The 11,535-nt window shown below is 38.0% G+C and overlaps 1 protein-coding gene across 1 annotated transcript in view; it reads right to left on the minus strand.

The window, feature by feature from the left end:
• Positions 1 to 251: 251 nt before the first annotated feature.
• CUNH12orf40 (chromosome unknown C12orf40 homolog) overlaps positions 252 to 11,535 on the minus strand; it is a 47,769-nt gene continuing 36,485 nt past the window's right edge. Inside the window, exons 9-13 of the mRNA XM_055626817.1 lie at positions 11,040 to 11,109; positions 9,311 to 9,371; positions 7,142 to 7,205; positions 5,280 to 5,362; positions 252 to 965 (exon numbers count right to left, since the gene is read on the minus strand). Of these exons, the coding sequence (XP_055482792.1) occupies positions 252 to 965; positions 5,280 to 5,362; positions 7,142 to 7,205; positions 9,311 to 9,371; positions 11,040 to 11,109 (992 nt within the window). The remainder of the gene's footprint in view (positions 966 to 5,279; positions 5,363 to 7,141; positions 7,206 to 9,310; positions 9,372 to 11,039; positions 11,110 to 11,535) is intronic.

Here is an 11,535-nt window from a genome sequence, read left to right on the forward strand (position 1 = left end):
ATATATATGATATCATATATATGAGAGAGAGAGAGAGAGAATGGTAACATATTGAGAATGGCAATGTAGGTGTTATGTAAATTATGTAAATTTTCTACAAATAAGGCTATTAGAGAATATTAAATACAGAAACATTCAAATCGTATAGAAACAATAAACTCTCCCTTTATGCTCAGCCTCATTTTCTCATTACTTATTATGTTAATGAAGGTCTGAACATTTTCTATTGCCTTCCAAGGTTAAGTGAAACACTATTTCCTAGTCTGAGTTTTTTGTGTTTCCTGCCCTCCAGTGGTGTCTGCCATCAGGTCTTCACTGCAGCTTCCAGCCTCATGAAGGGAGGACACCTCTTTTACATGACCAATGGGACTATCTTTACATGAACACTGTGAGATGATGGTGCACTCTATGGCAACATCTGCTGTTTCTAACACCATGGGCTCTTGATCTGTCTGTACCCCTGAGTCACATGCCCCCACAATGGACTCCTGATCTGTCTGTACCTCTGAGTCACATGTCCCCACAATAGACTCCTGATCTGTCTGTACCCCTGAATCACATCTCTCCACAATGGGCTCTCGATCTGTCTGTACCCCTGAGTCACATGCCCCCACAATGGACTCCTGCTCTGTCTGTACCCCTGAGTCACATGCCCCCACAATGGGCTCCCAATCTATCTGTACCCCTGAGTCAAATCTCCCTGACTGAAGCACACAGGTACCATTGGGTCTATTTTTTGATGTGTGCTCTGACTTGCACTGGGACTCTGGAAATGCATCTGTATTATTTTTCTCTGAGGACTGGTAAAAATTATCATTCTGTATATGAATTTTGGCATTGTCTTTCACAGTTACGTCACCTAAATGATCTTCCATCTTTTCTGGACAACAATTATTAGTTGTTTGTACAGATTTCTTATTTGAATATTCAGTCTGCTGCTGAATCTGATCCTCGTCCTCAGATACCTAAAAGAAATTAAAGAAATCTATGATGAATTTTTTTTTTTTGGTTTGGTTTTTTGGTTTGGTTTTGTTTTTTCAAGACAGGATTTCTCCATGCAGCATTGGGTGTCCTAGACTTGCTTTGTAGACCAGGCTGGCCTTGAACTCACAGCCATCCACCTGCCTCTGCCTCCCTGAGTGCTGGGATTACAGGTATGTGCCACATGGCTGGTTCTATGGTGAATTGAAAAATGGTCATTTAAAAACAGTCCTTAAATTCACAGTCTAGGAAATTTTGGAAAACTGAAGAGGGCTTGGTAGGTTACAAGTCAAAGCCCATATAGCATCAAAGATTAGTCAAAGACTCTCCCACAACTCCTAGAAAGCTATGGGTTTTAAAATGGCAATAATAACAATAGTCACAGCAATTAAAGTACAGAGAAGAAATGCTATCTCATCACTAGTCACAGGCTTCGTTATCCCACAATATCTTCAGCTACTTGACAGGAGCAGAGAAGGACCATGTGGCCAGGGAGCTGCTAACAAATGTAACTTTGCTCACTCATTGGCTTCTGAGGTGAAGTACAGTACTAACTGTTACTAGGTCCATCCCATGAAAGACACAATACCTTAAAGGGAAAATGAAGGTGTCATCTTACTGGAAGGTAAGTGCTTACAATAAATTCTGCATCTGTTATATAAAGAGACAAATTCTGCTGACTTCCCTTAATGAAACTCCAAATGGGTATTGTAATTAAAATATATTGTTTGCTGGGATTGCAGTTCAGTATTAGAATGTTTGACAAGAATGTATAAACCTAGTATTTCAATCACTCCCATGTTGGAAAAACAAAAACAAAAACACAACACATGTTGATTATTCAAGTTGGATAGTAGAGAGACAGTTTAATGACAAAAAAAAAAAAAAGACTAAAATAAGCCCTAGACTTTAGCTGACTGACCATGAGCAGCAAAGCAGCCCAAGAAACTCACTGAAGTTAGTTGAGCACAAACTGGAGACAGCAAATTCTGTGCAGCTCATCTATTCAGCATGAATGACATCTACACTCAGAGGGAAGAACACAGCTGCTGCTTTCTCACTTACTTTACATAGATAAAAACGAAGTTCATCAAATAATCATACACCTGAGAAAACTGAAGAGAGGATTATGAATAAGAAGCATGAAACATGAAGGATAGGCGTGCAGCATGAAGCACTATGCAAACATAGAGATGGGGCCTCATTTAGACCGGAAAGCCATTGAAGAACTCACTGCAAAACAATACAGATACAAATGGCATGCTGAGACTTGAGACCCAAGACATGGAATATATGAAAGAATGAACCAAAGTCCTCAGTGTGAGATGGCAAAGAAAACAGGCAGTGCCCTGAAAAATACAACTGTAGGGAAGGACTGAATGAATAGGACTCCATTTGTTCAGGAATTAAGGCCAACAACTGTCAATTGGAATGTCATAAAACCAAAGCAGAGAAGAAACTGGCAAAGTAGTATGTGTAGATCCAGATGAGGAAAGGAGAATATTAAATGCAGTCAGGTGTCAGTTTTCACAGCTAAATAAGCTAAAGCAATAAAGCAGCACAAATGTCACTTCTCAGATGTATATCATCATTGCAGCTTTTGAGCACAGGCTAACAGAAGAGGGTCCTAAACAAAACCCTGCTCATTACAGCATCATGTGGGGATGTATCAAATAAAATAATTTCTACCAAGATCAGGTCCTTATAAACTGGAGGCTGAAAAGTTTGCATGTTGGTTAGTTAGTTAATGTGACGCAAATAGACTCACCTGGGATGAGGGAACATTAATTCAGGGGCTGCCTCCATCACATTGCCTGTAACAGTTCTATATAGTTTTATGTGTGTGTGTGTGTGTGTTGTTTATTTTTGTTTTGATTTTTTTATTAATGATAAATGTGGCTGGCGGTGTGGGAGAAGCAGCACACTGTAGGTGGGCCCACCTCTGGGCAAAGATAGTCTAAAAAGGAAGCCATCTGTTTTGAGGTGCTGCTGGCTTGAGCTTCTCAGAGGACAACTCTGTCAGGCTCCTGTCTGGTGGCTTAGCAAAGTATTCATAGTGTCAGGGGTTGGCACTCTGATAGGATGGGTCTTTGCCGAGCATCGGTTGCTCAATCTCTGTTCCATCTACTCTGTCTTTACCTCTGCACATGTCATAGGTAGGGTAAATTTGGGTTGAAGTTTTTGTGGGTGGGTTGGTGTTCCCCGCCCTTTACTAGGAGACTAGTCTAGTTAGAGGCTGTCCTCAGTCTCTATGGCCTCTGCTTCTCGAAGTCTCTGCTTGAGTCCCCCTCATGTCCTCCCAGGAGTCTACCCTGACTTAGGTCTCCAGCTTGTCTCAGAGATGTCCCCACCCTCATTTTCTCTTTTCTCTACAGGCCTTTTGTCCCCTCACCCTTGATCTCCTCAGGTCTGATCTCTGCCCTTTTAATATTCTGTTTCCTCTCCTACTTTGTTCCTTCTCCTCACCCACTACCTCTGTCTATTCTATCTCCCCGTCCAAGTGAGATTTATGCATCCTCCCTTGGATTCTCCTTGTTACTTATTTTCTTTGGGTCTGTACCTTGTCATGTGCTTATCCTATACTATATGGCTAAAATCCACTTATAAGTGAGTACATTCCATGTGCATCATTCTGGGTCTAGGTTACCTCACTCAAGGTGGTCTTTTCTAGCTCCATCTATCTGCCTGCAAATTGAATGATTTATTTGTTTTTAATAGCTGAGTAGTATTCCATTGTGTAAATGTGCCACAGTTTCTGTATCCATTCTTCAGTTGAGGGACATCTAGGTTGTTTCCAGATTCTGGCTACTACAAATAAAGCTGCTATGAATATGGTTGAGCAAGTGCCCTTGTTGTATGGCAGAGCATTTCTGAGAGGCTCTACCCAGCCCCAGAACCCCAGAACAAGTACTGAGACTCACAACCAAACATTGGTCAGTGCATACAGACGGAATCTTGGGGTATAGTTGGAGGAAACAGAGAAGGACCCGGAAGTGACAGGAGCTCCACAAGAAAAACAGAGGCAACTAATCTCAGAGGGCTTGCTGAGACTGAAGCATCAACCGTGTATCATGCATGAACTGGACTTAGGTCCCCTACAAAGATTTAATAGATGGGCAGGTTGGGCTGTAAGTGGGTACTCTAGTAAGGGAAGTGAGGGCTGCATTGGACACACACTCACTTGCTAGCTTTTAGATAACTCTCTCCTGGTGGAACTGCCTTGACAGGCTACAGGGGAAGAGGACACCTTCAGTCCTGATGCAATTTGATGAGCTAGAGTTGATGGGAAGGGAGCTCCTGTTTTCTGAGAAAAGGGGGAGGAGGAAAGGGAGGGAGAAAAATGGGACTGGAAAGTGAATAAAATAAATAAATGAGAAAAAAATGATAATAAAGACAGAAGATGGTGGTGAAGAAGAAGAGGAGGAGGACGAGAAGAAGAAGAAGAAGAAGAAGAAGAAGAAGAAGAAGAAGAAGAAGGCCATGCAGAGCAAACCTGTAAGCCGTGCTCCTCCCATGGTTGTTCTTTCTATTCTGCTTGGCTTCCCTCAGTGCTCAACTATGATCAGGACATTTAAGGCAAATAACTCCTGTCATTTGTTACTTTTGTACATGCTTTTGTAATGCTGCTATTCAACATGATAGAATGGACACTAGGATAGTCTGGAAACACAGAAACACAGAAGTCACTGGCATCCTTAACAAGCAGTCTGGATGACAAACAAGGGGCCAGAGACAGAAGAAATAAGAATACAGAGTGAAGGGAGGAATATTTTATTTAAACATGGCTTATCAGAAGTGCGACATTTCCCACTTAAAATATAACATTTAGATTTCAGTCTTCGACAACACTGGGTAGTTCATCTCACCTTATGAGTTCCGAGGCTGCGTTTTTAATGTTTATTTGGTTATTCTATGTTTTACATTATAGTAAATTATTAAAAAACATTTAAAATAAATATATAATATGTATTATATTTAGATAATACATTTTATATAATACATTATATGCATATATATACAAGTGTATGTATATTTATATATTGATAAGAAACTTTTGTAAAAATATATTCAATATCTTTGTAATTGTAAATCATTAATGCTTGGTAACATAGTTATTTTACTTTTTTGTTTACATTTTCTGACATTTTTACATTTTAAAATTTCTTATTTTTTTAACTTGGAAAGGCACTTTTTGTGATTCTATTTCTATTGGCTCAACTCTTTTCAATGTGAAAAGAGACAAAAATGGTTTGAAATTAATACAGCATACTTTAATAAGCTAAGAAGAACTGACTTACCAAGTCAGAACTGGAGCTGAAAGTACTCTCTGTCGGCTGTGGAGAGTAACTGGCAGACTGGCTGCTCTGCGAAGACTCCAGATCTGAAAGAAAGGTTCCGTGAAGGAGGCTGGTACTACTCATACTCCAGCAAGGTAAAAGGCATCTACATTTCACTAACAACCAACACTTCAAAATGTGCTCAGTTCACTTAGTGTTTTGATGTTTAACACCTTGTTTTTCTAGCAAGATAAATAGGTATTTTACCTTTAAACGTTTATGTCTGCAATAAAATCACATAAAATCAGAATAGAGAAAATACAGATTGACTTTTCAATAATGAAAATTTTTAATATTTCGTTATTAAAATAATGAACCTGTTAAGAACAACTATCTTAAGTTGTGACCCAGGAAGGAGGTATGAACCAAGTTTATCAGGCCTGAGGCATCAGACATCTGCTTGTCTAGTGAGCAAACATCACAGTGCATCAGAACTATGTCCAATGTCTCCTCGCATCATCTGCTTAGTAATTTATTTTCAATTCCAAGCAAAGTTAGAATGGAACTCATTATGTAGACCAGACTGAACCAAAGTCACAGAGATTCACCTCTTTCTGCCTTCTGAGTGCTGGAATTAGAGGTGTGTGCCACTATGCCTGGCTCCATTTTCATGATAATTTAGAAGTAAATTAACAAAAATTGTAAATGTTCACCAAGATTTCTAACTCTCTTAGCACACCAGATAACCAGAAGAGCTGTTCTAAGACCAAAGCCCTAAGACATACCTAGTAGTTATAAACCTTCTGAAGACAAAACATCGCTCAAATATGAAGCATTGGCACATAACACGCTTATAAACAATTAGTATGCAAGATGTATAAAAGATGCAAATGGCAAAACGGATGTCACCAAATGTAGAGCATAAAAGACACATTCTTTCATGAACCCAAGCATCTTAAAATCAGCACTGGTCGCGCTTATGTTCAACTGTTCTCCAGCTGTCAAGAGGCCAAAGCACAGTGAGAGTTGTATGTGATTGTAGACCACCGTGAGACCTTGTCTCCAAACCCAAAACAAAAGGTAGCACGGACAAAACGTGAAACACTGCTGACCAATTAACCTAATTAGTAATCAGAGAAGTAAGCTATTAAAACTACCACGAGTTATTACGTTTACATAGTATAGGTGAGTATATGATTCTTACCTACTGCCTATAGAAGGCTAAAATAGACAGTTCGGGTCTGGGAAATAATTTTTTGTTACCATTAAAAGGTAATAAATTTGTATCATGTGAAAGGGTAGTTGTATTCCTAGAAATACAGTTAAGAAGAACTTTTATATGTGTGTTCCAGAAATATCAATGAGGTTCAGAATAGCCAATGACAAAACATTGATAATACAAGTATCCATTCCCAGAAGATGCATGAATCAATTAGAGCATGTAAATGCACCAAATACTGGACAACAACAACAAAAACAAACAAACAAACAAACCTAACTTGTGGAAGCCACAAATAACAAAGTCGATGAACCTCAAAACATAATACTTGGTAAAAAAGGAAAACTGTGAGGAGAAAAAAATAAGGACAATAGTGGCCTCTAGGGACCATGGTAGGAAATGCAATAGGGGACATTGTCTAAAGTGGTTTGTCTAAACTACAGTTGAGTATGAAACTATCTGTGAAGTTGTAAATTGACATTATAGATATGTTTGTAAATGTTTGTATATTTTTATGAGTGCTTTATTAAAAAACAAGCAATTTTAAGAAATCAACTGTATTATAGTATATTCTAAAATATCTATGAAATGTATACTTGCTGGTGGAATCTTTAAAATATGATTTCTACTTCTTTCTTTTCTAAAATAATAAAGTTATGCTCACAGATTGTCTCAGTAGACATTGATTCCCTTTGTAAAGAACACATTCCTCTTCCTTCCACTGGGATCTAGAGAAAACAATCAAAATTTTAACAACCTGAGGTACTCATAATAGTGCTCATTTTTATCTATACCAGTAGCCTATTTTACACCACTTTTGCTTTATATTACTTTCATTCAATAAAGGCAATTTCACAAAGAAAAAACTATCCACCTAAACTTAAATACCAATTGGCTTTGAAACATCAAGAGCAGAGTAGACTTTGCTAAGAAATGCATTTCTAACAAAAGGAAAGGCATCACACCGTCATGGTGCACACACTTGTAAAAATGCAGGATACTAAAGTACTTAGGAATTTGCTATACTTTTTCAGGTTTTTTATGTTGGACATTACTTACTACTTCTTTTAAAAATACAGTCAAATAGTAGAATTATAAGTCATGTGTAGAACACACGATTGGTTTGTAATTTCACTACTTTCTGTATAATTAATGATTTTCACTTTCTCATTTTTTTTAAAACCAGAGTGTTTCCTACTTTCTAAGAAGTTAAAGAGTTTAAACAAATGGGTTTAATTTGTTGTTGTGTTCTGGATTTTTATAAAACTTCATGAGAGAATATGGCTACAGATGTTGCTGCTGAGTGTCTGGGATGCCCTTAAAAGCTGGCCATCTCTGTGTACTGAAAGAAGCACTTTCTGTGTCTTTTGGTGGGACACAGTAGAGGAGATATTGTCTAGCTATCTTCCTTTCCTTTTAGATGTAAAGCCAGTTTATATTTCTAAGCCTACTTTCTGGTTCCAATTTCTGTCTGAGTTACTTTTTTATTGCTATAACAAAACATCATATCAGTGGGAACTTATAAAAAGAAACTGTTTAATTTGAAGGAATATGGTTTCAGGGGGTTAGAGTGCAAGATGGCTGAGCACAGACATGGCAACGTGAACAGCTAACGCTTACATCTTGATTCAAAAGATGGTGGCAGGATACAGCTGGGACACGGAGTTAAGAAAATGTAACTAAAAAGAAAAAATAAAAAGATGGTGGCAGAAAGAGAGACTGGCAATGATGTAAGTCCTTTTGAAACCTCAATGCCCACTTCCAGTGACACACTCTCTCCAACAAGGCCATACTTTCTAACCCTTCCCAAAGAGTTCCAACAACTGGGGCCCGCATATTCAAATGTATAAACCTATAGAGGCCATTCTCATTCAAACCACCACAGAAGCCACTCAAAAGAGAGGGATCTCCATTGCAAAGGCAAGGACATTGTTATGTATGGTTTATATGGTATATATTATACACACATACACAACAAATTTTAGTTTTAATCTTTGCATCTATAATTTAGAAATGTATAGAGCTTTTTGTTTTTTGCTTTGATATCTTTTAAAGTAAGAAAAGACAGCTCCTTCACAATTAATATGCTAATTCCAAAGCACCTCTCTTTCCTTACATTTTATTTAGGAGTGTAACTTCATTAGTTTTCTACCTTAATCAGGTGTGCTGTCATGGAGGAGGAAACAGAAAAATAGAGAGGGGTTCAACTGGGGAGGCAGAAGGGAGCTCAATACAGAAGGAGACAAATAACATCACAGTTGTTTGTGTAGAGCCTCCAGAAATCAAGGCCTGCTCAGCCTGCTTTTTTAGAGAACCCAGGACCACCAGCACAGCGGTGCTCCCAACTACCAGCTGGGACTTCCCCTCAATCACTAAGAAACGCCCTACAGCTGGATCTTATGGAGGCATTTTCTCAATTTCGTTTCCCTCCTTTCAGATGACTCTATCCTGTACCAAGCTGATATCAAACTGGCCGGCATACTTATTAAGGAAAAATTGTATGGTTAAGAATATCACATTAGGTAAGACAGTAGGTCAATTCCTGGCTCAGTTGTATTCACCAAGACAGTACTGAAACATAATGTATTTTTCTTCAATAAAAATCTTACAGAGCAAGAGAAACTGTTTTAAATGTGTCTAGACTAATTTGTCTTAAATAAATAGCATTACATTTTCTAGCTTTAAGCCATAACATTTCTAGTATAAGGGGAGATGAGTCTACCTAATACTAAACTTACAAATAAAAGCTAATCTTAAATCAAGGTAAACAAAATGCTAAAATATGAAATCACAAACTGACTTAATTGAGAAGACAATGTGGCAATGAGCTTACCTCATTACGGTCAAAATTACATGACTGCTTACGATGTAATTCTTTCAAAGGAATATCACCCCTAGGGATTATTTAAAAAAAGCATTAAGGCATATTTCCTCTGATGGTTATTATTCTAAATTATTGTTTCAGAACTGGATTTCAAAGCAAAATTATATGAGAAGCTTCTTTAAAGTATGGATTGACAAGTACTATGCCAAACTGTCCATTTATTCTAATGTGTGAATTAAACATCTAGATTTTCTATGCCTTTGCGTAAGAGTGTGTGTGTGTGTGTGTGTGTGTGTGTGTGTGTGTGTGTGCGTGCGCGCGCGTGCGTGCGCGCGCACAGGCAGCTGCCAGAGTTCAAACTCAGGCTTTGTTCCTCAGGAGCCATCAGCCTTGTTTTTGGAGACAGGGTGTCATGGGGATCTGGGGTTTGATCAGTAGAGAAGGCTAGCTGGCAGGAGGACCAGGGATCCTCCTGTTCTCCTGGCCCAGAGTTGGGATTACAGGTGTGCACCATGCACCTAGCACCTTTACACAGTGCTGGGATCACACAAAAGTACTAGTGTCTGTGTCCGTATCCCAGGACTCAAATCACAGCCTGAAGCATCCATATTGTGACACAACTGCTCCAGCTCATTTAGGGCCACACTCAAGACTGAGAATCAGGTTCTTGTTTCTTTTCCTTTTTTTTTTTTTTGAAACTCAGTGCCATGCATGCTGAGTCACTTTGTTAAAGATGAATTTAAAACTCAAGGCCTAACAAAATTTCTTTCTCATAAACTTCCAGATAACTGAAGAACTTCATTTCTCAGTTTTAGAATTACGAACTTAAGTTTTAATCAATAAAATGCCAACTTCATAAAATGACATGCATGAATACTTTTTATCAATAAATACTCTAAAGATTTCCATAAGAAATTACTCCCAAATAAAAATTTGAAGAAATAAACTTCAAATCATAAAGGTCTGGTTAAATTACAATTAAGAAAAATAGGGCTATTTAGTAACTATTAGCTAAAATAACATTTTCTTTCATTATCTACAATTGTAATTTTTTTTGAAAGACCAGCAAGGCAGCCTCAAAACTCAAAGGAATAAATTATGTCTTAAGAAATAACAGAACCAATCAAAAATCCAAGATACAAAATACTGTTTTCACTAGCAGCAGTGAGAAGCTAGCTCTGGTGATGCACACTTGTCTTCATGTAACAAAACCCCTGACAGTGATGAGAGTATAGGGAAGGGCAGCCTCAGCACATGTGCGCTGTCAGGCGGGGAGTCTGTGGGATGGACGCCAGCACGCAGAGGCTGTGCAATGCCGACCGCCACGGATGGGGATATGCCACCTCAGCCATGTCTCCTTCTCCCTGATTTATTGGCATTCCTGTGGGGACTACAAAGTGAGACGATACGCTGTTTATGCCAATAATCATTCTACACAAATGATACTTCTATTTCTGTTAATTGGTAAACTGATATGTAGAAGATATATGGTGGGTGTTCAACACTAAAGGGTAGAATAAGGCAGCACTTATGGGCTGGAAAATGTGGACACTGTATGTTTAAGGAGTTGCTAGGACCCATTGTAAAAAAATAAAAATAAAAATGAGAAGACTTCTTTGAGACCAGTTTTGCTCACTCTCCAACAAAAATTTACCATCTCAAGTTCTATTTGTTATTTTGAATACATGTATTATACTAAAGCTTAGTTTAAATTTCTTATATTTAAGTAAAAACTTACATAGAGTACACTGGGTATTTCCTGTTATTTCTCTGCAGTGCTTTCAACTGGTCATCACTTCCAATTTTTCCTTTAAAAATAAAAGCATACACTGAACTAAATTTATCATTTTTAGCATAAAATAAAAATTTTCATTTTTAATTCAAAGCATATTAAAAATACATAGAGGGAAATTGGTGGTTCATGATACAATACAACAAGACAAACTAATTCTGGCTTTATGTACCCTAAAGCACATTATATAAATGAATGTACTGTCATATATTGGTATCTGATAGAAACTGGTTCCAAAACTCTACTTAATATCACACAGACAGCAAAATCCATTGACACACCGTGTCCTCCATAAAATGGCTCAATCTATTCACGGAGTGTATACAGCCAAGTCTTTACAGCACTTTCAGATGACTTAGAATATCTGGTACAGTATGAATGCTTTTTCTAAAGACTGTGTGTGTGTGTGTGTGTGTGTGTGTGTGTGTGTGTGTGTGTGTGT

The sequence above is a fragment of the Psammomys obesus genome, unplaced genomic scaffold (genome assembly GCF_907164565.1).
Source record: "Psammomys obesus unplaced genomic scaffold, mPsaObe1.curated_primary_1811, whole genome shotgun sequence".
Classification (NCBI taxonomy): domain Eukaryota; kingdom Metazoa; phylum Chordata; class Mammalia; order Rodentia; family Muridae; genus Psammomys; species Psammomys obesus.